The sequence below is a fragment of the Salvia hispanica genome, chromosome 2 (assembly GCF_029641045.1).
Source record: "Salvia hispanica isolate PSC_SH4W2 chromosome 2, Shi_PSC_v1, whole genome shotgun sequence".
Classification (NCBI taxonomy): domain Eukaryota; kingdom Viridiplantae; phylum Streptophyta; class Magnoliopsida; order Lamiales; family Lamiaceae; genus Salvia; species Salvia hispanica.
This window is the reverse complement of record NC_142693.1, coordinates 65,518,640-65,545,403: the sequence shown is the minus strand read 5'-3', so window position 1 is coordinate 65,545,403 and position 26,764 is coordinate 65,518,640. Positions and strand designations below refer to the sequence as shown.

The following is a 26,764-nucleotide window of genomic DNA, read 5'->3' as shown; positions in this document are numbered from 1 at the left end:
GATGTCCACCTTTATAGTCTTTTTTGATGTTACAATATTACAATATCAATATGGAAGAAATCTCCCAAAACGACCTTCAATCTACCCGAGGCAAGAGAGCTTAGCGTGCGTTTGAGATAAATTTCATTTTTATATATATAGGAGATAAATTGTCAAAATATTCATAGATTTCGCACATAGTAAATTAAAATAGATCAGTTTATATATTGAATGAGTCCTAATTCAATCTTTCATTACGGGTTTGAGATGAAATTCAGTAATATTTTATATATTGAATGAGTCCTAATTCAATCTTTTACTACGGGTTTGAGATGAAATTCGATAATTTTCCTAGTGTTGAACCGTTGAATCAACACAGAGTTATTATTATTAAATAATATGGAGCATATCTAGGATCATTGTAGTTAATTTATTCTTTCTAGAATGAACTAAAAAGATATAAAAATGAACTAATTATTAAATTAAATGTAAAAACAAACTAAAATTAACTTTGTTTTATCTAACAATATTCTAAAACGTACTAAAAAATGGATTATTCAATCGACACTAGAGATTAGTTTAACATTAATCATGATCCAATAAAATAAAATGGTTATACATAAATGATTACACAATTAAAATACATGAATGCTCAAATCACTAATAGCTACGTATATACCCTACGTGTAATCACCTCGTAAATCCATCGAAATTACATGGCTATATTTTTCTTAAAAATTATTATAATTATTGAATTTATGTTTCTTTTGGATCAACGTGGAATACTGAAATGTGATCCAGTTCCTAGGTGTCCAAATTAATCAAGCCCTTTCAATATTTAATTTTCTTATGCACTTTCTTCTATTTTCTCCCAAGAAATTGATCTCTCTATTCAAGAATTCCCATCTATTTAAACACCATTGTTCCAACCTTCATTTCCACCAATCTCACACCTCACCTAACACCTCTATCTCTCTCTCACACATACACAGTCATGGGATTGGCAAATACTTATGAAGACACAAACATTTTGGTTTTTTCCCTGCCAGCAATTCTTGAAATAAAGAAATATTGTGACATAAATTTGATCCTGTTTTATATGTTTGTAACTTTCCTGATTTGTGGGCTCATCAACTGGGCCTTTTCATCCGGTGGGCCCGCATGGAAAAACGGCCGCAACAAAATGGGCCGGACCCCAATCCCGGGGCCCATTGGGCTTCCCATTTTCGGCAGCCTATTCAGCTTGAGCCGCGGCTTGGCTCACCGCAAGCTAGCCCGCACGGCTTCGAGCCACGCCGCGACTAGGCTCATGGCCTTTAGCTTGGGCTCGACTCCCGCGGTAGTCACCGCTGACACGTGCATCGCACGTGAGATCCTGACCAGCCCGCACTTCGCCAGCCGCCCGATCAAGGCATCGGCTAAGCAGCTCATGTTCAGCCGAGCCATCGGGTTCGCCCCCGACGGGCCCCACTGGCAGATGCTGAGGAGCGTCGCCTCAGCCCACCTCTTTGGGCCCAGGCGCATCCTGGCCCACCAGGGGGCCCGCCAGCTAGAGTGCTCAGCCATGCTGAGCGCAGTAGCTGGCGAGCAATCCCTGAAGGGACATGTGCTGCTCAGGAAGCACCTGCAGGCCATGTCCCTGAACACGATCACAGAGGTCGTGTTTGGGAAGAGGTATGACGTGGCGGAGCATGATGACGAAGCCCTAGAATTGAATGAGCTAGTGAGAGAGGGATTTGAGCTCTTGGGAGCTTTCAATTGGTCCGATCATCTCCCGTGGCTAAAGTATTTCTATGACCCGTCCCATGTTCGAGAACGGTGCGCGGCTTTGGTGCCTCGAGTCGAGAGATTCGTTAAGAAAATTATCGAGGAACATCGCGATAGAGATGGTAGTACTGAAAAAACACGCGACGAATATGACTTCGTTGACGTGTTGCTATCTCTCTATGGAGATGAGAAACTTGAGGAGGATGATATGGTGGCTGTGTTGTGGGTAATTAGCTATTTCTCTATCTCATTTCGATCCAATTTTCATGGAAAACTCATTTGATATTCTTTGTTGATCAACAATAATCGCATGCATGAATGAAATCACAACTATTACATGTCCTAAGTTTTTTTGAAAAAAAAATGGTTTTATTTAGGGTTGACAACTTTTACTATTTTGAACTCTTAATCCTCAGTTTTTTAGTTGACAATTTTTTAGTTTTATTTTTGCAATACTATTTTCAAGAATGCTAATTTTACCATTTTGTAATAGGAAATGATATTCCGAGGCACCGACACGACAGCCCTACTAATAGAATGGACAATGGCAGAATTAATCCTAAACCCTAAAATCCAAGCAAATCTCCACAAAGAACTCCAAACCCTAGTGCCAAACACCTCATCATCTGACGTCATCATCTCGGACACCGAAGTTGCCAGGTCACCCTACCTAGAGGCGGTGGTGAAGGAGGCGCTCCGGCGCCACCCACCGGGCCCACTTCTATCGTGGGCCCGCCTCTCAACGGCCGATGTCCCCCTCAGCAACGGCATGGTGATACCGGCCGACACGACCGCTATGGTTAACATGTGGGCCATAGCTCACGATCTGATGATCTGGGGCGACGACCCCTTCGAGTTTAGGCCGGAGAGGTTTCTGGCCTCGGCCGGTGGGGCCAGTGTTGATGTTAGGGGTGGTGATTTGAGGCTGGCGCCGTTCGGGGCAGGCCGCCGGGTCTGCCCCGGACGGAAATTAGGGTTAGCCAGTGTGTCTATGTGTGTGGCTGAGTTGGTGATGAAGTTTGAATGGATTGAAGACAAAAGTAGGCCAGTTGATTTGAGTGAAGAGTTGAAGCTTTCTTGTGAGATGAAGAAGCCACTCTTTGCTATTGTGATTCCAAGGGTTGATTGAGGGTTTTATTTGTTGTCTAGGGTTTCTTTCTATCTATGTATAATTTAATAATATATAATGTGGTGTGACTATAAATAAGGTTGTATTAGGTCTAGGTATGGACAAATCACTAGGCCTATATGTGACTCCTATCTATGATTTTGTTTCATGGGAAGTTTACTTAAATATGTTCGTTTGAAATGTTCTATTTGTAATATAAGGTTATACTCCATATGAATAAGATTGTAATTTCATTCCAATATATTATAGATCTTGCAGTCCCATTAACTAACTAATTAGTCATCTATTTGTCAAGTATTCAAAATCTACATTCTTTTTTGATATGGTACAAACGGTCTTGGAATCAAAAGATTGGCGAAGTAACAGTATAGAAGCAACTCTTCAAAATCTACAATTAATTGATAAACCTATATATTCGAACTCAATTTATTCTGACCCTAATGTAAATATCGAGAGACTTATAATTAATTATACGCATTGTATGTATGTATGTATAATAGTAAAATACTCCTATGAGGATTACCACAAGATAAAAGTGTGACAATTAAAAGAAACAAATGATCAATATACCATCATGCTTTTACGTATACTTAAAATAAATCTATATTTTTCTCTCTTTCTAGCTAAAGTACAATTAATCTTAATTTAAATTTTGTGAAAACTTAACATATATTCTCTCACACACACATCAGCATCTTGGGAAATCTGGAGGTGGAGGATCCATTTGAGCAGAAGGGCTCTTCCCATTTTTAGTGATGAACACCATCATCATTCCCCAGCTTAGATGTCTCTCCAAATGGCAATGCAACAGCCAAACCCCTTACAAATTGTAAAATTGAATTAGTATATAAATATTTAAGACTTTCAAAAATAAATAACTCTACATGATTTTGCACACATTTGTGAGCACCACTCATGTTTGACCCACATTAGCTTTTCTCTTTTCGGATTCTCTTCCTCTCCTTATAACGTAGAACTCGATACCGAGTTTTTCATATTTATAAATTGCATAAATATCAACACCCCATTCATTATTTTTATTCACCCTTTCTAAAAAATCAGGTCTTGAATAAATCTATTACCTCGATCACAAACTCTAAGCATAATAAAATTCTTAGAACAAAAAGTACTAAACATCGCGCGTGTGACATATATATAATATATCAAAAACTCGACTAAATATTCGAAACGAAAGAAGCAAAAAAACCTGGATTATCAGCCCGGAACCTAATAGTAGTCCATCCATTGACCGGAACTGCGATGGTATTCATCAATGGCGGATCGACAAGATTATAGCTCCCCGGATCCGTCTTCTCGTCGAAATCCCCAAATCCACTACCAACAACGTAGAAGCTATACCCGTGCAAATGCATCGGATGATCAACTCCTCTCACCGTGTTTGTCCCTTGAAAAACGATCTCCACTGTCGAATTGTAGTCGAGATACCTCACCTTCGTCCCATTGGCCGGGACCCACAGCTCCCTCGGGACGGATGCCTCCGTGTAGTTGAAGGCCAGCGGTGGCCTTACCGGGAAATCCCCGCGGTAGACGCCATTGATCCCTTTGTAATAAGCTTCGAGGATTGAGATTTTTGGTTGGTCGAATGTTAGATTGTTTATGCTTGTGGAAAACCTATCCCCAAATGGGCCTAAGCAGGTGGAGTTGGGGCATGGGAGAGTGTTCATTGAGAGAGTGAAGAAGAGTTTTGTGGAAGGGTTTAAGGGGACGTTGATTGGGCGATTTTTTAGGGTTAGGGTTTTCAATTTTCGGGTGAAGTCGGCCGAGGCGAGGGTGTTGTTGGATTCAGGGAGGAGGGGGAGCGGTGGGGGTGAGGGTGTAGGGGTCGAGGGGGTGGTGCGGTACTCGAGTAGGGCGGTGGTGGTGGTGTTGTCGAAGGTTCCGGCAACGGAGTAGGGACCAACGGCCATGTAATAGTTGTGGCTAGAAGGAAAAAAAATGATGTGATTTATAAAAAACATTAGCATATAAAAACCATTAGTGTATATAAAAAACATGATGTTTTACTATAGTAAAACATCATGTTTTTACCTTCATAAAAGAAAAATGTTCTTATCCCTCTCTTGTTAATTTGTTCACTTCATGTGCAACTATTTATACTTGCTAAAATTATATTCTGAATCCGTCACATTCTTATATACTTACTAGGGTACTAATCATATATCAACTATAGTTTAACACAAGATGAAATATTTTTGTGTGGTACCTTTTTTGGTTGGCGAGGAGTAGGAAGTCGATGGTTTGGCCTGGGGAGATGGCGATGTAGTCGGTGGTGAAGGGTTTGAGGTAAGCCCCGTCAGTGCCAACGACGGTGACATTGTGGCTGCCTATTTTGAGGAACATGATGGTGTTCATCACGGCGTTGATTACCCGGATTAGGTATCTCTTGCCATGGTCGACGGTAATCTTGAATGTATCTGCATGAAGTTAAAATGGATTAAAAGCTCGAGCTATAATTTAATTATCATAAACAATATGTTAATGAAGTATTAATAGCCATTGTCTACATATATGGTGTTTCATTTCCTTTTCTCGCGACATTACAAATTACTTAATTTTGTATAAATATTTTTTCTTCACATGAACGTAGCAAAATTAAAGTAGATAGTCTTTTTCCTTACGCTTGCTGTGATATATTTGAAGGCTACGTTGAATTAATGTGCTATTATTGGAAATATTTCAAGTAATTACTTAATTATATCACCTTTCATCATTCTATATATAGTTGTTTATCATGTGTACTTGTAAGCAAAGGTCAAATCATGAAAATATATATTTCTAAACCCAAATTTTTGGAAACAAACGTGGTCAATGAATAATCACCTAAACCGTAATTAATTAATTAGTGTTAATCAATCAACTTTCATATGTGAGGGATGACAATTATATTCCATTTAGAATAGAGAGTTGCAGAACACACTCTTCCTTTTTAATGAGGAAATAATATCAAATAACAACATGATTTTTGAAAATAATCATGAAATACAACTTAGTTGCTACGAAGTTTTCCCAAGTCGGAGATTGAGTCATCATGATGGTAGAAATCTGATGATAGAAAAACTCATAAATTCGAATACTTACCTCGTGCACTTGATCCCCACGATGCGAACCAGCAATTAAAAACCATAAATTAAATTAGAGTAAGAAGCTCAAACCTTTTCTCGAGCAAGGGTACAAGTCACCTGGTTGACCATTTATAAGAAAAGCATCAGAAATATTAGGTTCCCCTCCATTTTCAAGAAATTCACTAAGAACTTCTTGAACATCACTTTTCCACCACTCCCCTACAACAAAAAATAGCATAGAAAGCAATTTATTTAAAAAATAATTTTCCAAGTATCTAGCTACTTGCCTATTTATAACTAAAATATAATTACCTAATATGATTGGAATTTCAGCATGAGGCACTGGAAAAGGATAATCATCCTTCTTCTTGGGATGTATAATCACTGCTCCGTGCACCGTGGCACGTGACCAATCACTATGTGCGTGCCACCAAAGAGTCCCAATCTCATCAGTAAATTCAATCTTCTGACTAAAATTAGTCCCGGGCCGAATAGGGCACTGGGTTATGTACTCAGGCCCATCTGACCACGGATATCTTGGTTGCTTCACCCCATGCCTACAATTAAATCAACTCAATTACTATTTCAATTTTTTTTGGGACGAGGTAAATAAGGGTTCCCGTTTTTGTGCAATAAATTGCAATTTTCACGAAAATATTGGTGGGATTCGAACGAGAGGAGAGAAATCGAGACTTTACCAATGGATGGTTATATTTTGTCGTGCTTTGTTGGCGACTACGACCACAATGGTTTCTCCCTCAGTTACATATATAGTTGGTCCTGGAAATTGCCCATTTACAGTCATTATAGTCTTGTTGCTGCACAACCTACTGTATGGTGTTTCAACTACCTACAAAAATATAATATCAAGAAATTTTCATGAGAGAAAGAGAGAGAGTATTGCTATTATATTTCCAAAGATAAAAAAATTTGTAGCTGAAATTAAATCTATCATCAAGAAACTAATTAATTACCTCGAAGTTATAGTAAGTTGTAGCATAGCAATAAATCACTCCACAATGTAAGAGAAGAGCTACTAAAATGTGCAAGATCATCGCCTTCTTAGTTCCCATCTTCTTGATTATTGTTATAACTGTATAACTATTTGTGGATATATACTTTTATGAATAAGTTTGAACTCCAACTTTTCTATATGCATATGTATAGAGTATATATATGTGTGTGTGGTCGAAGAAATCAAAATGTGAATTTGATTTGGTCATGATCTTCTGCACACGTCTTCCAATAGGAATTTGGGTGTTCTTCCTCATATTTAGAAGACATACCACCTAATATTGTATTTACAATCTTAAGTTTTGACTTATTATAGCAAAATTTATGTTAATATTCATCAGCCCACAAGTGGTGGAACCACCTTATTAGTTTATTTAGTACTAGTAGTAGTAACTTTTAGTTCAGAAATTATTTTTAAAACTGGTTGATTAGGAAAAATCATACTGTTTTTATCATTTAGGGGTGTACGTAATTGATTTAAGTGGTGTTATTTATAATCCTTTTATTTTAACTTCACCTAAAAATCTCTTTTTTATTTACTTCTAGATTAACACGTGTCGGCACTTCTTCATGATTCGAATATTCATTAAGGAAACATATTATATTTGGTAGCTTGCACTCTTAATTATTCTTTACCCACGAAATTTAGAGGTTTGAAATTGATTATATAAAATGACTTTATTGATATGGTTCACACATTTATGGTTATTTAATCACTACCAATCTCTGTCTAGTCGTTTTATTTACTGTGACTAGTTTTATCAGCCAATTAGTAGCGATAGTCCAACTATATATGTTACTTGATTTTGTAAAATCAATTACTCTACTTTCGAATTATATAGTTCCATTGTTGAAGAAGAAAGCCCTTTAAATTTTCTCTCTTTTCATTTTTTTTTCTAAAGTCAAGGTTGAGTTCATTTATTTTCTTTTATAATTAAAATTACACGTTATATATAAGTTGGATTAATAGTCTACCAAAGTTATGTAGAATATATATCCCAATAAAATGATACCACGTTTGATCTGAGGAATAAACTAATACTCCATCCGTCCCTGAAAATTTGTCACATATTTCCTTTTTTGTCCGTCCCTACAAATTTGTCATCTTTCACTTTTACCATTTTTTGTAGTGGACCTCATATTCCACTAACTCATTCCGACTCACATTTTATTATGAAACTAATATATAAAACTAGGGTACACATGTCACCAACTTTTTCAACCCACTTTCTATTACATTTCTTAAAATCCGTGCCGGATCAAATGATGACAAATTATGGGGGACGGAGGAAGTATTTTTTCAATCACGATAAAGCAATATATAGCCATCGGCCACCTAATTTCTCACGGATTAATGTAATATTTGTGTGTTTGAATACGAGCTTTGAAAATGGAGTTTATAAATGAAAACCAAACCTTAATAATTAAAATCAATAGATTAAATCTCTGTGAATTCGTTTCTCTTAAAATAAATTGTACATAAGGATTTTAAGATTTTATTATTTTTTGAGAAATGCTTATGTGAAAAAGATTAATATTAGTAATTGATAAATAAAAATTAATAAATTTTAAAATTTGAGAAAAAATATAAGATAATTAAAGGTTATTTAATTGTTAACGAGAAAATATAGTAGTATCTCTTTCATAAAAATATTATAATGGGTAATAATCCACACAAACTTTTCTTGTTATTGAGCCAATTAAAAGCCCACTGGACGCTCTACCCGATTTTTTGTCGGGCTGATACCCGACCCGAATCCAAATAACATAAGTCGATTCAGTCCTATAATCAGAGTACTCCCTCCGTCCGATTAGGAGTCCCGGTCACTTTTGCGCACTCATTTTATAAAAATGTATAAAATGATAAAAAAAATAGTTAAAGTGGAGATATGGAAAAGTAAAAGAGAGAATAATGTTGAGAAGACTCTTGTCAACATTATTCTCTTACTTAGTTTATCATTTCTCCATTTTAACTATTTTTTTATAATTTTTTAAAAATAGGCGTACAAAATAATTGCGGACGGATGGAATACTTTTTTTTTTTCTTTAAGGCGAGATTCCAATTTCTTTCTCAAAATGGGAATCTTTTCTTAATTCAGCTATGGGAGAAACACGTCATTTCGCGTGGTTAAAACAAACGGCCCTCATATTTAATCATGCAAATCAGTTACGCGTAATTTCAAAAATATCATTGCAAATATCAATAATATTATTGCTTCAATTTCTTAACCCAATCTGATCAATATCATTGGAAATTATACTACTACTCTCTCCGTCCCGCTTAAGATGACACGTTTTCTTTTTTAGTTTGTCCCAACTAAGATGACACATTTCCTTTTTTGGTAACTTTCTCTCTCCAATTAATACACTCAACCACTTTTTCTCACTCCTATTAAACTATCCATCTTTCTTTATCTCTCTATTTTAATACTTACACCCACCTTCTCTCTCTCCAATTAAACACTTTAACCAATAACTCCTAAAACCCCGTGCCGGCTAAGCAATATGTCATCTTAGCCGGGACGGAGGGAGTATTATTTACTTCAATTTCTATATTAGTACTCCCTCCGTGTCCCCAAGATCAGTTCTCAATTTTTTTGGAAATAACCTCCTCTCTCATCTCTCGTCATTAAAATATTAAATTACTACTTCCGTCTCCGTTCCTGAAAATTTGTCATTTATTTCATTTTTCGTCCGTCCCTAAAAATTTGTCACTTTTTACTTTTATCATTTTTGATAAATCTCACATTCCACTAACTCATTGTCACTCACATTTTATTACTCCCTCCGTTCCGCTTAAGATGACACGTTTTTTCTTTTTAGTTTGTCCCAACCAAGATGACACATTTCCTTTTTTGGAAACTTTCTCTCTCCAATTAATACACTCAACCACTTTTTCTCACCCCTATTAAAATATTCACCTTTCTTTCTCTTTTTATTTTAATACTTTCACCCACCTTTTTTCTCTCCAATCAAACACATTAAACAATTACTCCTAAAACCCCGTGCCGGCTAAGGGATGTGTCATCTTAGCCGGGACGGAGGGAGTATAAAACTAATACTCCCTCCGTCCATTTAAATATGCAACATTTACTTTTTGGCACAAGATTTTATGTAGTGTTGTTTTGTGAGTTAAGGAAGAGAGAGTAAAGTAAGAGGGAAGAAAAAGTAGAGAGAGTATTGTTTCCATTTTTAGAAACGTCTCATTTTTAATGGGACAGACAAAAAAGGAAAACGTTTCATTTATAATGAGACAGAGGGAGTATATAACTAACTTTATATTATACACTTAAAATCCGTATCTGATCAAATAGTGCCAAATTTTTATGGACAGAGGGAGTATTTTTTTTCCTCTCTACAACAATTCCTAAAATTTCGTGCTACTCAATGTCATCTTCGGTGGGACGAGGGATTATTAAATTTCAACACGATCCAATTAAGACTATTTTATGACTACGTAACTAATTCGGAACAAAAAGAGGAAGTGTACTACAGAGCTGAGCGCTCCGGTTAATCGGAGGGATTTAAGCTTGGAACGATGATGGCGGAGGATCTAGGCGTGGAGGCAAAGGAGGCGGCGGTTCGGGAGGTAGTGAAGCTGCTGTCGCTGCCGGAGCATTTGCTGTTCATCGCTTCGATCAAAGCTGATTACATTTCGCGCCAACAGGTTAGGTTTGGAGGTTTTAGCATTACGCCGAATTACTGCTGAAACTTAATCGGATTCTGTGTTCATATTTGTGTTCTGCTTTAGTAGACCTCCTTGCTTTTATTCTCTATGAAGATGAGAAATGTCCTTGATTGCCACAATTGGCAAATTAAATCTGGTTTAGGATATAATCATGTCATCTAGCTATCTGCACCATGTATTCACTTAATTCTGCACACGATTGCCACTGCTTTATTCAACAGGAGTTTCTCACCTTGTGCTTCTTTTCCGAATTATTAAAAGTTAAGATGTTGATACTCAATTTGTGTTTGTTCTCGTTTCTTTTCATTATTTCTAGTTTGTGCTAAAATGATTTGGTGATTGGCTCTTTCGGTATGGGTTGGTTTCAGGCAAATGATGCACAACTCAGTACAATGGTTGTCGAACAGGTATAAATTGAGCCGGTAAACCTTCTTTTTTTGAAAATCAAATTATTGTAGTGGAAGTTCAATATCTTCCACTCTGAGATGCACGGTTGGAGCCTGCGAAATTTCATTTTCCTTGATCTATTACAGTCATCTAACTTTTCTCTCTGAAATTTTCAAATTCAGGTTGAGCAGGCACAAGAAGGTCTAGAGTCATTGTCCTTGTCAGAGACAACAACAAGTCATCTCAGAGAAAATTTTGTTGGGATTGAAAAGTAGGAATGTGATCTCATGGTTTATGAATGTTCTCCATCCTTGCATGTCATGCATGGCTTTGTTTATGCTTTAAGATGATCTTGGATTTTCTTTTATAATAGGTTATGCCAAGAATGTCAAACATTGATTCATGATCATGACCAAATAAAACTCCTCAGCAATGCAAGGAATAACCTAAACACAACTCTGAAGGTGAGTGTGTGACTGGTGTGATTTTGTACAAATGGATTTTACCCTTATCCCTGTATCCTTATGGTAAACCTATACCGAGCTGGACTGAATATACTTATGCTCTCCTTTACTACTTCATTGTTAGTTTTTATGGTTAGCAGTCTAATTCAGTTTTGTTTTCTTTATAATCTCTGGGGTAGAACTTGATTGCTCTTTTGTAGGATGTCGAGGGTATGATGTCAATCTCTAGTGAGGCTTCTGAAGCACATGATTCTTTAAATGATGACAAAGAACTAATCAATACCTATGAGGTTGTGACTTTTTCTTGGCTTGATTGTTATTATAAATTTCAAAAGCTTTGCTTCTTATCTGGGTGTGTTAAATGGAATATAGAGGTTAACTGCACTGGATGGAAAACGAAGGTTTGCATTAGCTGCTGCATCATCTCATGAAGACGAGATTGGTCAGCTGAGGTCAGAGAGCTCATCTGCATGTATTGTGTAGAGGAGTCCTGTTTTTGAGTTGCACTCTTCCTATTAACAATTTATCTTTCAATAATCTATATTATTACCTAGTACCGACTAGTTACAAATCAGCAGTCCTCATATTATCATGTCGTTCACTTAAGCGTATCTTCAGAACATTTTACTCTTTTAAAAATTTAATAAAATGATGCTGCATTGATTATTTGTGCTTTTCTAATAAGACCTTCATATTCAGTGTGCCTTACAGTTCTTTCAACCAGTTAAATACTCCAAAAAAAAGAACACATATTTTGATGTTATTACTCCTTTTGTTTGAATATGGGAAGCAGTTATCCCATATGTTTTTATTCACTGACCTTTCAAAGATGAGCAATTTACTTTTGCTGAAGTAGTTGTAAAATGTTGCAGGGAATACTTTGAAGATATAGATCGTACATGGGAGATATTCGAGAAGACTTTGTGGGGTCATATAAGCAACTTCTTTCAACTTGCTAAAGACAGGTATCTTAGTTTTATGGTTTTGCTTTCATTGGGATGCGCTTTTCTGGTTCTTTAGCTTTGGCATTCACATTAATGGCTGCAAAATCAGCAGTTTTAATTGTCACAAACTTGTCTTTGTGCATTTAGAGAGAATAATGTTATGAGGGCCTTGGTTTACACATGATATTTCTGTTGAATACCTTGAAGATATAAACTAATTTAAAACTTTAGGAGGAAAACAGATTTTACATGCGCTCATATACATTTTGAATTAGGTTGAGGTGCCATTTTATGTAGGAGAAAAAACATATATGGTCCCTAGACTTGCCCTTTTTCTCTTTTCTTTTATACTTGGTACCCAATGGCAGAGCCACATTTTTCTTTTTACAGATGAGTCCTTATATTTTCAATAGAAGTCCTTGATACTATTATTTGCCTCAAAACATAACAGAATTTCAAATATAGGGACTTAGTCATTATGAATATATATATGGGGACGACTAGGAAAAAGTGAAATTATGAGGACCCCAATATACCTTTTCATTTTTAGATGAAAACAACTTGCATAAATAAATAGTGCATTCCATTTTCATGTCTTACACTTCTGCAGTCATTCGGAAAGTTATGCCAAGTGTTTGTGCTAATCATCTATTGCGATTATTTTGCTTTGCAGACCACAAACACTTGTTCGTGCATTGAGGTATGTCTGAGTTAAGTTGATAAGATATTTTTTGGCTGGTTCCATCTTGGTATAATGGTATTGATGCATCGTATTTTCATTATTAATAAAACAAAAAGGGTTGTTGAAATGCAAGAGACCCTGGATCAACAACTAGCTACAGAAGCAGCTGAGGCAGAAGGAGATGGTGCCTTGAAAACTATAACTAATCCTCGCAAAAATGCCAAGTACTTACCTGGTCAAACTGATTCATCTACCCATTGCCTCGTTTAGTTTCCTCCAAGTTTTGGGCATATTAGGGTAGCATAATTTTGTTGATGTTATGTTTTCTTCTTTTTTTGTATTACAAAAACTACAACTACAATGTCATCTTCTAGGAATATTGCACAGAAGAAGTTGAACTTTCAGGGCAAAGGATACAAGGATAAATGTTATGAGGAAATAAGGAAGTCTGTTGAAGCGCGTTTTAGCCGATTGCTCTCTGAGGTTGACGTTCATTCTTCTGTTGCTAAATGCAAATCCTGAGTTTTTTGAGTTGTCATTTACTGATGATGTTTCTTTCAGTTTGAAATTCAGGACCTAATAGGATCTTTAGAGGAGGCTAAAAAGGTATTCGTCTAGTATTTTCATGGTTTGTGTGGGACGGTGGAAGTCAGTTAAATTATCTATAACTATTGCTCTCTTAAGTAAGCGAGAAATGGAAAGTTAAGAAGTTGATATTCTGTTTTGATGTAAAAACCATAGAATATCATCTTTATTATTTTTGAAATAGCATATATATTCTTTATGGGATCAGTTAACTAAATAACAAATGTTTGGTAACATTCTTCATATTCAAGATGCATGTGTTCAATTAATTTATGAAACTAGTGAATATTCTGGAATCCTGTACTTTATACTTGTTTGATTTTTTGATGAACTTATGTCTTTGCCACTTTTCACTTTTACCTTTGCTGGCATTGTTTAAATAACTTTAGGAAATTATATATTTATCTGATTATTTGGCTATTGTTCCTTATTGACGTCAGATTGGTGAAGAGCTTGGAGATATATATGACTATGTTGCTCCATGCTTTCCCCCAAGGTTGGCCATCTATGTTGGTATACACAACAGTGTATGTTAATTGAGATATGTTGTAGTCCCGAAGCTTTGCTGGGATATATAGTTTTGTTGTTTTTGTGATAATTCTGCTTCTTAATTTGAATTCCTTTCTTTCAGATACAACATATTCCAGCTCATGGTGAACCTATACACAGAGCGTTTTATTCACTGGCTACGATTACTGAGTGATAGAGCTGATGATCTGTCAGCTATGGATATTTTAAAGGCATGTTATCTGCATCTGTAGTTCTTGATATTAAATAAATACTCCATATAATATGGAGAACCATTTTTGTTACACTAATTCCTGAAGTTGCACTCTGCTACAAACCATTGCTTGATAAGATAAATTGGAGCTGTTGTTAATTTCTGAATGTCTTCTTCTGATAATAGGTAACTGGATGGGTAATTGAGTACCAAGATAATCTGATTGGACTTGGTGTTGACGACTCTCTAGCTCAAGTTTGTTCTGAAAGTGGTGCCATGGACCCCCTTATGAATGCTTATGTTGAACGAATGCAAGCTACAACAAGGGTAACTGGACTAGAGAGTATTTCCATTACTTTCAATGATATCAAGTCACCTTTCAAGTCAAATAATCAACTAAATCCATCCTATTCTGTAGAAATGGTACCTGAATATACTCGATGCTGATAAGGACCAGCCACCAAAGAAAACAGACGATGGGAAGCTTTTCACCCCAGCTGCTGTTGATTTCTTTCGCATTCTTGGAGAGCAAGTACAAATTGTACGAGACAATAGCACGGATGTCATGTTATATAGAATTTCATTGGCCATCATTCAGGTAGACAACTTAAAGAATGCATTATACTTATACCAAAAGCCCGCTTTTTAGGGAACAAATACACTATTTTATTTTCAGTCTTTCTCTTTGATTTCAAGTTGGGGAAAAGATACTCAAGTCTGTCTTCAACTTTATCTACTGAAAATATGGTACCATATGATTTTGTCCATTGCGAAACTATTTTACCACTTTCTCATGCCACCTAATCTCCCAGCCGAAAAGAATGGAAAGATAAACACGAAAAGAACAAATTAAATGGATAAAACATTTGCTGAGCCTCCCACCCTCCCAACCAATTTCAGGTTATGATTGATTTTCAAGGAGCTGAAAGGCTGAGATTGGAAGAACCTGCTTCAAAAATTGAAGCTTTATGTGTTATGGTATGTGAATAACGCCAGCTTATATACTTATTTGTCCAAATGATTATACAAGTCATCTTTATATCTCGTGATGAATCATTTTATGACAGATTAATAACAACCTTCGCTGCTATGATCTTGCCATGGAGCTGAGCTCGAGCACCCTTGAAGCTCTTCCTCAAAATTATGCAGAGCAGGTGTGCATATTTAGAACTTCTATTCCTTTCATTCTTCTTTTTGCAGCATGTTCTTTTTGCCTTCAGTCACAGTGTGATTTACCTTTTAAATATTCCCAGTGTGGATTCGTTGATCTTCTTGACATTGTGTCACCATCACATTTACAGGTTAATTTTGACGACGCTTGCAAAGGCTTCCTGGAGGTTGCAAAGGTATGTTGATCGAATCTTTTGATTCCAGTATGCAATTTCAACACCAACTGCATGGCTATTTTTACAATTTTAGACTCATACATCACAACTATGATAATTCTTAATTGACGTTAGGAAGCTGTACATGAAACTGTCAGTTTCATTTTTGAAGACCCGGGAGTTCAGGGGTTGCTTATAAAGCTGTATCAGAAAGGTAATAGATTTTCCCTGTTGGCGAACTTCTTGTTGGGAACTTTCCCCATTCCTGAATCAGTAGTGTCTACAAAACAACACTTCACTGGGTTATTTGTATAGGATGGTTCAAAAGAAAATAGAAAAAATACACAAAATGCCATTTTTCTTCTCGAAGGCTTGGCACATTGCTACATTCTCATTTGTATTCTGTGAACATTGCTTTTCTGTTCTTATTTCAGATTGGCTGGAAGGACAGGTAACCGAGTTCCTAGTTGAAACATTTGGTGATTACTTTGCAGACGTCAGAACGTAAGTTACTGAAATGCTAATTAAATGGAGCCTGAAAAACTGGCAAATCCAGCAATTCACTACTTATATTTTTCCAGTGCTCCAATCATTTTCTATCTCAATGTTTGCCATCGTATGTGAAGGTACGTTGAAGAAAGATCATTTAGGCGATTTGTTGAGGCCTGTGTTGAAGAAACTATTGTTGTCTACGTCGACCATATGCTTGTGCAGGTTACTATCACGGAAGCATTTCATATAGAGAATAGACAGTTCACGTTCCAGTTGTATCATTCTGTAGATTTGACTCATTGTGTCTGCTCGGCAGAAAAATTACATTAAAGAAGAGACGATTGAAAGAATGAAGCTAGACGAAGAGGTTCTCATGGACTTTTTCCAGGAGTACATTAGCATTTCTGTAAGTATTGCTGCACTTTGATGGAACTCGAATGCTCGGTTCAATAGTCTGAGATATTTGTGACATACTAATACTATAACGTGATGTAGAAAGTCGAAAGTAGAGTAAGGGTACTGGTTGACTTGAGAGAACTTGCTTCAGCCGAGACCCCGGATTCTTTCACACTCGTGTACACAAATATTCTCGAACATCAACCAGACTGTCCCGTAAGGCTATTTACTTGTACTATCCTTGCAGCGTATACTCGCTTGTAATCTCTATTCTCATTTCAACGCTTCCGACACTGCAGCCAGAGGTGGTCGACAAGTTGATGAGCTTACGCGAAGGTATACTGAGGAAAGATGCCAAAGAGGTAAGCAAATTAAGCTAATTAACTCCAATCCTGCTTAAACGAATCATTCCAAGACGAGCAACTGCTTTACTAGGTTGACGTTGCTTACTCTGTGGAACAGGTCGTTAAGCAGTGCAGAGAAATCTACGAAAACTCTCTCGTTGATGGCAATCCTCCGAAGGCGGGCTTCGTCTTCCCCAAACTGAAGGCCGTGTCGGCTTCCAGAGGACGATTATGGCGAATGCTCACCTAGTTCAGTTATCAGTTTTTCACTAATATTTGTATATTGTGGTACGTATAATTATTTGTATATATTTTTGTTACTTTTATTAATTTTATACTTCTTACTCCCGATTATATAACATAAATGTTTTATTCAAGCAAAGAAGATTTTCACTAAAATCAAATTTGAGGTCCCTAATATTCTGAGAAGTACTATCACTTAATAATAATGAGAATAACCATGAAAGAAGAAACAAAATAAAAAGAAAAAGAAATACTCCCTCCGTCCCAGAAAGATTGTCCCAGTTTATTTTTTGCACTCGTTTTGCAAAAATAATAATAAATAGGTAAAGTTGAAAGAGAGTACAATAAGAGAAAGAATAATATATGTAAGACTATTCTCTACGTTATTCTCTCTTTTACTTTACTCTCTCTCTATTTTAACTATTTATTATTATTTTAGCAAAACGAGTGTGAAAAAGGAAATGGGACAATCTTTCTGGGACGGAGGGAGTACTAGAAAATTGACAAAAATCAAATCATAACAAGAAAGGTGCCTAGTAAATTATCCCTCCGTCCCACTTAAAATGAAACATTTGGGAATCTGCATGGGATTTTATGTAGTGTTGTTTTGTGAGTTGATGAGTAGAGAGTAAAGTAAGAGAGATGAAAAAGTAGAGATAGAGTTATTTTCATTTTAGGAAACGTTTCATTTTTAATGGGACAAACAAAAAAGGAAAACGTTTCATTTTTAATGGGATAAACAAAAAAGGAAAACGTTTCATTTTTAATGGGAAAGAGGGAGTATTTAATATAGTTTAAGTATTTTTTAAATAGAAAATATAGTCAATGAATAAAAATGCCCCTTAAAGTGAATAAATGAAATAAAAGGATTAAAAATACGCAAAATCATATGGAGTTGATGGAGTTATCTAATTGTTTTTCTTTTGGGCCTGAAATGAGAAAAGGTAGTACGTTTTGGACTATGATTTAACTATTAACTGAATTACTATTACTTGAATCATGATTAAATGAATTAAAAATGATACTGATAGTTTGCTTTAACTAAATTAGACTTTCTGGTTTGGACCAATTTTAATATAAGCCGAGACATAATAATATGAGATCTATTAGCATATAATGTCATTAATTGATTAGTGAAAAAATTAAACATTTTTTAGTGAAAAAATTAAACATAGCGTAACTATAGATGAATGAATTGAAATTCCTTAGCAGTCCTAAATAAAAACTAAATTATCTGTTTTAAGTTACATTAAATCATAAGAATCTACAATTTTCTACAATACATTAATTGTATATGTAAAAAACAGTACAATACTAAAAGGTATGACTAAATTAAAATATTTAGAATAATCTAGACATGTTTTTCACTTTTCAATGGAATCATCTACATACTTACTCTATACTATAAATATAATAGTATGAATGCTTAAAATGTTTAGAATAATTCACATCACTCTTCATTAACTTTTCACGGTTAATCAACGTCATACAAACCCCTTTATAATCTCTTCAAACTTTGATGGCCTCTTAAAATAAATAAAATATAGCAAAAATTTATAATAATAAGAAATTGTAAAATTCATATTGACCTCAAAAATGGAGAGAAAGCCTAATGCTACTAAACTAATGTTATTGGTGGTACTGATAAATATTTGTGTCAAATTAGATATCACGTTAGAGTAATTAAAAACAATAATTTTTGAAGGCCAGCCTCGCACACAGGAGGAGCTTCCTCATGAAAATGCATCCGGCCTTCAATTGAACTAAATTTACTATTTCAATTTGGTTTGGCAATGTAAGAGAGCATTCAACCTAAGTCTAAGAGAGCATTCAATCTTAAGTCTTGGAGACCACTCAGTCTCGGAAAAACCATCTGTGACACTTTTCTAAAGTCCGATAATGAAGTGAGAATGAAGTGCAATTCCCTTCTCGCCAAAAAAAATGCACGTAGAATTAGATTCTTAGGATCGTTTGATAATGAAGATATATAAAGAAAAATGTAATAAGAACTCATTTTCGAAACAAAAAGAAACAACTTTAGAGTACAAAGAAATATCATAGAAGCTGACAAAGGTTAGCATAGAAACTAAAATTTATCTGAAAATGAAACATGAACAAAGGTTAGCGTAGAAACAAATGTCAAGCTGTCAAACCTATATACACAATTCATTAAAATTAAACAAAAAAAAAAAGATTACATCAAAAAATAAAACATAACACTAAACAAATAACTAACAAACTTACAAACCATTTACCAATCCCTTCAAGTAAACTTCAACACAAATTATGCAACAACTCAAGAAAAACATTCTTCCACCAAATACTACTTGATTTTCATGATCTTTATATGCACTTCATGACCAAGTTTTCGACCCGTGCTTACGCCCAAAACGAGGCTACGGATCGGCCAAAACTCATCTCACGTCCCCGGTGAGCAACAAATCCCATTCACTCTAGCTACATATCTGCACTTTTCCAAAGTTAGGTTCGGTTCAAAATTAATTCTAACCCTATCCTCGTGTCTCAAGATGCAGAAACGAGGGAGCAAACGTGCATGAACTAAACGAGAATATCGGGGACTTTACCTTTCATCAAGGTTTTGACATGCCTATCCTTCCTCTCAAAATCATCACCCAAGTCATCCTTAACGTCATTTCCCATATCACTCTCGCTGGCCGTTTCCCATTCCGAGTCCTCCGTCTCTTGGCCACAGTGGTCGCCAGCATCGCCTTCACATTGCACGCCTCCGTGTTTGACAGAAGCCTCTCTAAACAACCAGGCAGCCCGCATCTGTTTCTTGACCAAGCGCTCTGCATAGTCGGGCACTTTGTTCTGCCTCAAGGAGAGATCGGGATCAGCGGACTGGGAGAACTCGTTTATAAACAAAATAGCATCTAGAAGGCTCTCTTTGGCCAAACCAAGCATGTCGTAGGCCTGCGCTCGTCTCCACAGGCTTCTAGCATGGCGGTTGACGGGGCTGTGAAGACAAAGTGCGCGAGTGGCATCACTTATCGCGGCCAACGGTTGCTGCAGCAGGAGATGGCATTGCGCTCGATTACTGTACAGCACCACCCTTTCCTTCTTCGACCTCATCGGGCACAAAGCTAACGCTTCGGAATATTTTGAAGCGGCCGCAGAAATATCCCCGGACGAAAACAGGGAGTTCCCTTCGAGTTTAACCACCAATGCAGCCGCATGTTTGATATGAAGATCCTCTTTCGGCATGCTTTTTTCCCATTTTAATCTTTGTCGAGCAGCGAGGAGTTCCTCGATCTCTTCTTTTGCACTGCTGCTTATCGAGTTTCTACCTGTTCCGGACAACTGCATACATTCTTCAAGAACACTAACAATGGAATCTCCTAGCTTCTTATGATCCCCCAACGTTGTTATTTCTGCAAGGTCGATCAGTGTAGGCACGACTTTATCGCTAACCTGCATAATTAGATCAAATAGGGCATGAGCAGCAAGTTCAAACTTTGCCACGACCCGGTTTTTCACTTGGCTTCCAAATTTTGTTCTCGAACATACAGACGTTACATAGTTTGCAACTTTCTACTAATTTCATTTTTCGACAAATTTAAAGCCGGCTTCAAAATCTCAGAAAGTGAAATTAGGAGAAAAAGTTGTGAACAATGTAAAGTCCGTGTATTCGAGGACAAGATCCGAAAGTCATGTGCAAAACCAAAACCACTTAGCCAAAACAGTCGTTAACGATATTTAGATGACTTCGGAAGCAAATTACCTTATGACAGGTGCTCGGGTCTTGGAGCAACCAAAGAAGGCAATCGATGGCCATATATTGCCAGTCGTCCGAAGATCGTGCTATGTTGCACAGCGCATCTATAACTCCGGAAGAGCTTGCAATCGGGCCTCTACCGAACTTATGATGGCAAATTGTTCTTAACAATCCAATTCCAGCCGGTGAATTCTCGTTAACAAGCCCTCCCCACATCCCGGGAAGTTTTGCTAGAAACTCTGGCTTGCATATAGTTGTAAGAAACTCGGGTTTGAAAGCAAAGCAATTGATGAGCTGAAGGGACCAGCACTGCAGCTGACTAGCCCACTCCTCAGCCTTTCTCGACTCCATTTCAACGCCTCCCATACCACGCGTGAGGAGATCACAGTGGTAACTAAGCCTCCTGTCGACGTACTGGTAAAAGTGAGTGTAAACAATCTCGAGAGAGCTCACCGCAAGCTGCATCGACAGCTCCAAGATCTCTCCATGGCTCGCTACAGCAGGAAACGTCGCAGCGTAAGTCGCTAAGTGGCCTAAAGCTCGGACCGCCACTCGTTGTTCGACCCAAGTTAGCCTCCCTCTCAGAAGCTCGACCAGAGCCGGAATGACTCCAGCGTGCACCGCCATCTCAGCGAACTCCTCCACATTCATAGTGTACGATCCGATTATGTGTGCTGCGTAGTAAGGGATGTAAATGTTCTGGTCATGAGATAGCCAGCGTCGGTTCTTTAAGCCCTTCCAGATGAGTGCTGACATGCATTCGAAAATCCCCAACTCGATGAATTCGGGATCATTAGGATGTGCCATGGCAGTGTTCCAAAGGCCACTGATCGGGAGGACTTGGCCGTCATCGTCTTGAGAGGGGAGTTCTCGGAAGAATTTCAATAAACTCGATCTACGCTTGCTTGGATTCCCTTCTTTCATCACGCAGAAGAAGCAACCGGGGTACGGACAGTCCGGGGAACCTTTATCCATGCTCACAAAATAACGGGGACTTCGCCTTCACACACACACACGGCGACTAGTTTCTCATAACCAGTTACCTAAGACAGATATATGCAAAAGTAATTCATTAGAATGCTTACTCCTGAGCTGAAATTTCAGAAGAAAAACTCTGATTCTTCCACAAAACACGCGAAAAATCAACGAACTAGTACTAATTACATGAGAGTCCATTCAGTAGGCTTAAATGATAAACTAGTATCACGTTCCTAGTAGAAAATGTCGAGCCAAGCAGTCCGCTTACTGACTATAATAAACATTTTATGCAATCGGATTGAGCTCACACAACCAAATACCATAAAAAATCAATCTTGCAAGATGGAAATCCAAGTTGATATGTTTTAAACTCAATGTCTCGATTAAACTAAGGCAGTAGCGATCATTTGATCATCCTTCATCCTGATCGAGCATCGAAATTCGAATATTCAAACTCCATTTGTATCCTAATAATCAAATGCTTCACTATTATACTTAAAAGCAACATGATGATAAGGAAAATTGCCACAAAACCATTCTTAGGTAAGATTCCGTTTTATTCGAATGCAACACCTCTTCTTATATCTGGGGTGTCATATTTTTCTATTCTGTAGTTCATATTTCTATAGATTATATTTATGTAGATTAGATCTCAAACACTACTTTTTTCTTATATTTGAGTGTCTCCATAGAAAATTCATTGACTAAGTTTTATTGTTTCTGTTCTAAGTAATAAACTTCCAATCAGCCTAAGAAAATTACAAATCTTGAACCCAATGAAACATTGCTTTCTAATCATTCCCCATCATTTTTGTTAGGAAATTCAACCAATTTAAGCTGGTAAAAGAGTGGTCTTTTTCCTAAATTCAGCAATAAACAAACTAAAGGTAGCTATCTAACTATATTACACCAATTTGGGCTTAAAAACAAGATAATAGCCATCACCAAATTCCACCAAATTAACAATAAATCCAACCATTCATCATTCTTGACACCTCATTTTCTTGATGGATCTAATGAAGAGCAATCAAGAGCATCAACAAACAGCAAAATCAAGTCTTTAAGAAAAATCTCGATCCCCCCAAAATTCCCAGCAGCCCCAAAACACTCAAAGCATCACCAAATGACAAAAAAACAGCACCAAGAAGAGAACCCACTTCAGTTTTCACACCAATAGACATAATTGAAACAAGAAAAGAGCAAAAAATCAAATCTTGGAAGTGGGAAATGAGATAGATAGAGATACCTGAAAGATTTGGTAGACTCTGAATCTTGCACGAGAAAACTATGAACACACTTCAATTTTTCTTCTATTTCCCGTGGGCTGTTGAAAAGCAAATTGCTTTAGTAGTTTATACACATTAACTTTTTTTAATTCTTTTTCAGAGAAGAATGTGGAGGTTTTTCTGCAAAGATTGAGACTAAAAGATCTCCTTTTTCTTTCTTTTTTGGTATGAACTTAATCAGCTAGACATCAAAGAGCAGATCTTGTAATAAAAAATTTCCTTTTGTTCATTTACATTTCTAACGAAAGGTTGAAACTTGAATTGATAAATTATTAATTAAATCAAAATTAAATCTCAGGGGATCATTTATGATTCATATAGTAGCTAAATTAATTAATTAAATAAGACAGCATTGATTGTTTATTGTTTTTAGATTATGTGATGAGTAGTAGCAAAGTAGTACTATGAGTTGGGTGAGTAAATAATAATGGTGGGACATTGGCATTATTATGGGAAGAATTATTGCGATTGCAAATTGGTTTATTAATAATAAATTGACATTTTTGGGGACCTTGGTTACCGTTGCTGCCTATAATCTTTATGTACTACATTCAACTTTTTCTTGCTAAAATATTAAATAAATAAATGAAATTGAAACTAAAAGTAGTAAAGACAAAATGGGCGTTTACTTTAGGATATTCTTAAATCAATAAATTTATAGAGAATTTTACAATCTCGTTTACAAGGTTGGATTCAAATTCAAATATTAGTCCAAAATTAATGAAATAATATCCCTTATTTGTTCGTCAATGAATTAATTCGAATGTATTAATCGTTTTAAAGTAATAGCATCCTTTAATTTGTGGGCTATTGTGTATATAGGAGATAAAAAATTATACTGGATTCCAATTCAATTTAGATTAATGTATTAAATATACCGGATTCAAATATTCAATTGAATTAGTCAGAGGTTTATTCTTTTGGAGGAGTTTATATCCAAGTAATATATATTATACTCCGAGGTATATTTATAGCAATAGTTGAATTGTTATATGCATTTAAAATTTATAAATAGCAAATAAATTAAATACGTGAACATATAGTGCAAATGGATTAGAGAGATTTGTAATTTTCAACTATTGGGCCAAAATTAAAGTATAAACATAGCTAAAGAGGTATATTATGGCCCATTTCCAAATTGAAAAAACCCATTAATAATGATTTACGTAAAAAATGTTCATCTTAATTTTCGAATGTATACATTAACACAATTTACATAGTATTTAGAGGTATTAACAATCTACTCCCTCCGTCCCCCATTAGGAGTCACACTTCCGTTTCTGCACTCGTTTTATAAAAATGATAATAAATAGTTAAAGTGGAGAAATGGTAAAGTAAGAGAGAGAATAACGTAGATAAAACTTTTCTCTACATTATTCTCCATCTTATTTTACCATTTCTCCACTTTAACTATTTATTATCATTTTTATAAAACGGGTGCAGAAACGGAAGTGTGACTCCTAATGGGGGACGGAGGGAGTATATACTATTTCAATCTTTTTATTTGATTTTTCTACCAAAATCAATATATTAATAATAATAATAGGGAGAAGAGAAGGAGGTAGATGGTAATAAATTTCGTAAATGAATTGTGAATAAATTAATGCATCTGGCATATTCTTAATTCATGAATAAATTCATTCAAGTCATGACAACTATTTCATGTCAGGTAATGAATGCTAGCAATTATTCAACTAAAATCACTAAAAGCAAAACAATAGTAGTGTTTCGATTTCAACATATGATATCATCATGAATAACATTCAAATTCAATGATCATATATAATCATACACATGAATATGTTAGTACATCACAATCATCATCACAATAGGAAGAAAGCAACTTCACATTCTCAAAACAGTAACACATAAATTAAATAAACAATTTAGCAACATATGCAGTGTCACACATATCATGAAGAATCTTGATACAAAATAACACTACACAAATATACACACAACAAACAACAAACAAAGAAAAACAAATATCAACTTCCAAAACCCCACTCTCCAACACTCTATATGTGTGAGAGAGAAAGAACTCAAAGAAGCCCTAAAACATGAGCTTGCAAAGAAAAAACAAGGCTTGAAATTACATAAAATAAATCACCAAATCAATACTACTAAATAACCTAATTAGGGATTGAGTTGGTCTGAGGGCCGCCGCCGCCACGTATGACCGGCCTTGGCGGCACTCTGACCAGTGCAGCCAAAACCATTGGGGAATCCGCGGTGGAGGAAGACTCTTCCTCCACCGTCTGCGCTCCCTCGCTGCTTTCTCGGCCGTCGGAATTGAAACCTAGGCATCTGAGCACAGCCCTCATGAATTCTTGAAAATAATTGCATGGATTTTGAAGAGAAATGTAGTCTTCATCTGCAGATTTCACCTCCATTTTTTGTGTGAATAGTAGTATTATTCTCTGTGTGGAATTTATGGATGAGTTGGTGGTGTGAAATTTATTGCAGCTGTGTCAGCTTAAATAGGATTGACATATACGTACGTATATTAATATAAATGAAAATACACACACAAATATACACACATACACACACAGCTTAACTTAATTGTATACTTATTTTAAGGTTTTAGCAAATTAAATTCATATATACTCTCTCAAGTTTTTTAAATCATGTATTATTACTATGTTAATGTGCGATTGAATTTCATGGTTTATATATGATACTATAATAAGTTATTAATAATCAAATTATAGATACCTATTCCAATCCACTTAACTCCACTAGTTACCTATCATAGAAAAATGTTAACGCTACATGAATAAGAGACGCAATACAATTTGACTCTTAAGTAAAATTGCTATATATGTTTAATAGGGACTATTATAATTTTTTTGTATTAACATAAATTAAATAAAAAAGAATATTAACAATTGCATTAAAAAAAACTTATAAGGTCGAAATGCGAACGAAAATTGCATCTGAAATTGTTCTTTTACAATAAGCCCATTAGTTGAACTGGTAATGGGCCTCAACAGTAGTCTGTTAAGTGATTAACAATTTAGAATACCCAACCCAATTCACTTAAGGAAACGTGACAAAAAAATGTGGAAATATTTTTACACATTTAGTTCGACAAAAGAGGTCCATTATGATCTTTGATTTCTTTTTATTTGTAATTATTCTAACAAGTCATAATAACATTATGAATTAATTTTAAGTAATTATCTTTTTTTTTTTATTATTATAGAATATAGAGTAAAGATTAAAACTGGTTCTGAACATAAAATATACTACTCTCTCCGTCCCACTGAAGATGACACACTTTTCTTTTTGGTTTTCTCAACTAAGATGACACATTACTTAAAATGGAAACACATTTATCTCTACTTTATTTCTTTTACTTTACTTTACTTTCTCCTCTTAACACACAAAATATAACTGCATAAAATCTCGTGTCGCCCAAGAAAGGAGTCATCTTCTTTGGGACGGAGGGAGTACTATATGCTATCGCCTAGAAAAATAGGCAAAGAGAGAAATATTTAATATCGTTTTGGATTTGT

General features: G+C 35.9%; 3 protein-coding genes and 1 pseudogene across 7 annotated transcripts; 2 read left to right on the top strand and 2 right to left on the bottom strand.

The window, feature by feature from the left end:
* The first annotated feature begins 973 nt into the window (after positions 1–973).
* Positions 974–2,875, top strand: LOC148932969 (cytochrome P450 78A7 pseudogene; annotated as a pseudogene).
* A 579-nt stretch (positions 2,876–3,454) lies between these two features.
* LOC148932968 (laccase-14-like) lies at positions 3,455–7,084 on the bottom strand. Its single transcript, XM_089065469.1, has 7 exons — positions 6,933–7,084; positions 6,657–6,808; positions 6,271–6,515; positions 6,049–6,177; positions 5,100–5,310; positions 4,083–4,816; positions 3,455–3,694 (listed from the first exon to the last, which is right to left on the bottom strand). The coding sequence occupies exons 1-7, from the start codon at positions 7,029–7,031 to the stop codon at positions 3,564–3,566; spliced, it is 1,701 nt and encodes a 566-aa protein (XP_088921595.1). The 5' UTR covers positions 7,032–7,084; the 3' UTR covers positions 3,455–3,563.
* A 3,352-nt stretch (positions 7,085–10,436) lies between these two features.
* Positions 10,437–17,365, top strand: LOC125201612 (exocyst complex component SEC6-like). Of its 2 annotated transcripts, XM_048099796.2 has the most exons (25): positions 10,437–10,639; positions 11,029–11,067; positions 11,230–11,318; positions 11,421–11,511; positions 11,712–11,801; positions 11,884–11,963; positions 12,384–12,476; positions 13,129–13,155; positions 13,254–13,361; positions 13,512–13,620; positions 13,699–13,743; positions 14,163–14,218; positions 14,354–14,462; positions 14,630–14,770; positions 14,862–15,041; positions 15,344–15,421; positions 15,511–15,597; positions 15,745–15,789; positions 15,904–15,982; positions 16,203–16,272; positions 16,395–16,482; positions 16,577–16,666; positions 16,756–16,872; positions 16,956–17,018; positions 17,119–17,365. In XM_048099796.2, the coding sequence occupies exons 1-25, from the start codon at positions 10,511–10,513 to the stop codon at positions 17,248–17,250; spliced, it is 2,235 nt and encodes a 744-aa protein (XP_047955753.2). In that variant the 5' UTR covers positions 10,437–10,510; the 3' UTR covers positions 17,251–17,365. The 2 variants fall into 2 exon arrangements, 1 of the variants encoding a protein (XP_047955753.2); XR_007172945.2 differs by lacking the exon at positions 17,119–17,365 and having other exon boundaries at positions 16,760–16,872.
* Positions 17,366–19,354: 1,989 nt separating this feature from the next.
* Positions 19,355–23,501, bottom strand: LOC125202144 (uncharacterized). 4 transcript variants are annotated; one of them, XM_048100495.2, is made up of 4 exons: positions 23,204–23,501; positions 20,986–22,022; positions 19,829–20,675; positions 19,355–19,708 (listed from the first exon to the last, which is right to left on the bottom strand). In XM_048100495.2, the coding sequence occupies exons 2-4, from the start codon at positions 21,952–21,954 to the stop codon at positions 19,701–19,703; spliced, it is 1,824 nt and encodes a 607-aa protein (XP_047956452.1). In that variant the 5' UTR covers positions 21,955–22,022; positions 23,204–23,501; the 3' UTR covers positions 19,355–19,700. The 4 variants fall into 4 exon arrangements, with proteins under 4 accessions (XP_047956452.1, XP_088922216.1, XP_047956453.1 ...); XM_089066090.1 differs by lacking the exon at positions 23,204–23,501 and adding an exon at positions 23,115–23,165; XM_048100496.2 differs by lacking the exon at positions 23,204–23,501 and adding an exon at positions 22,934–23,108.
* Positions 23,502–26,764: the final 3,263 nt, after the last annotated feature.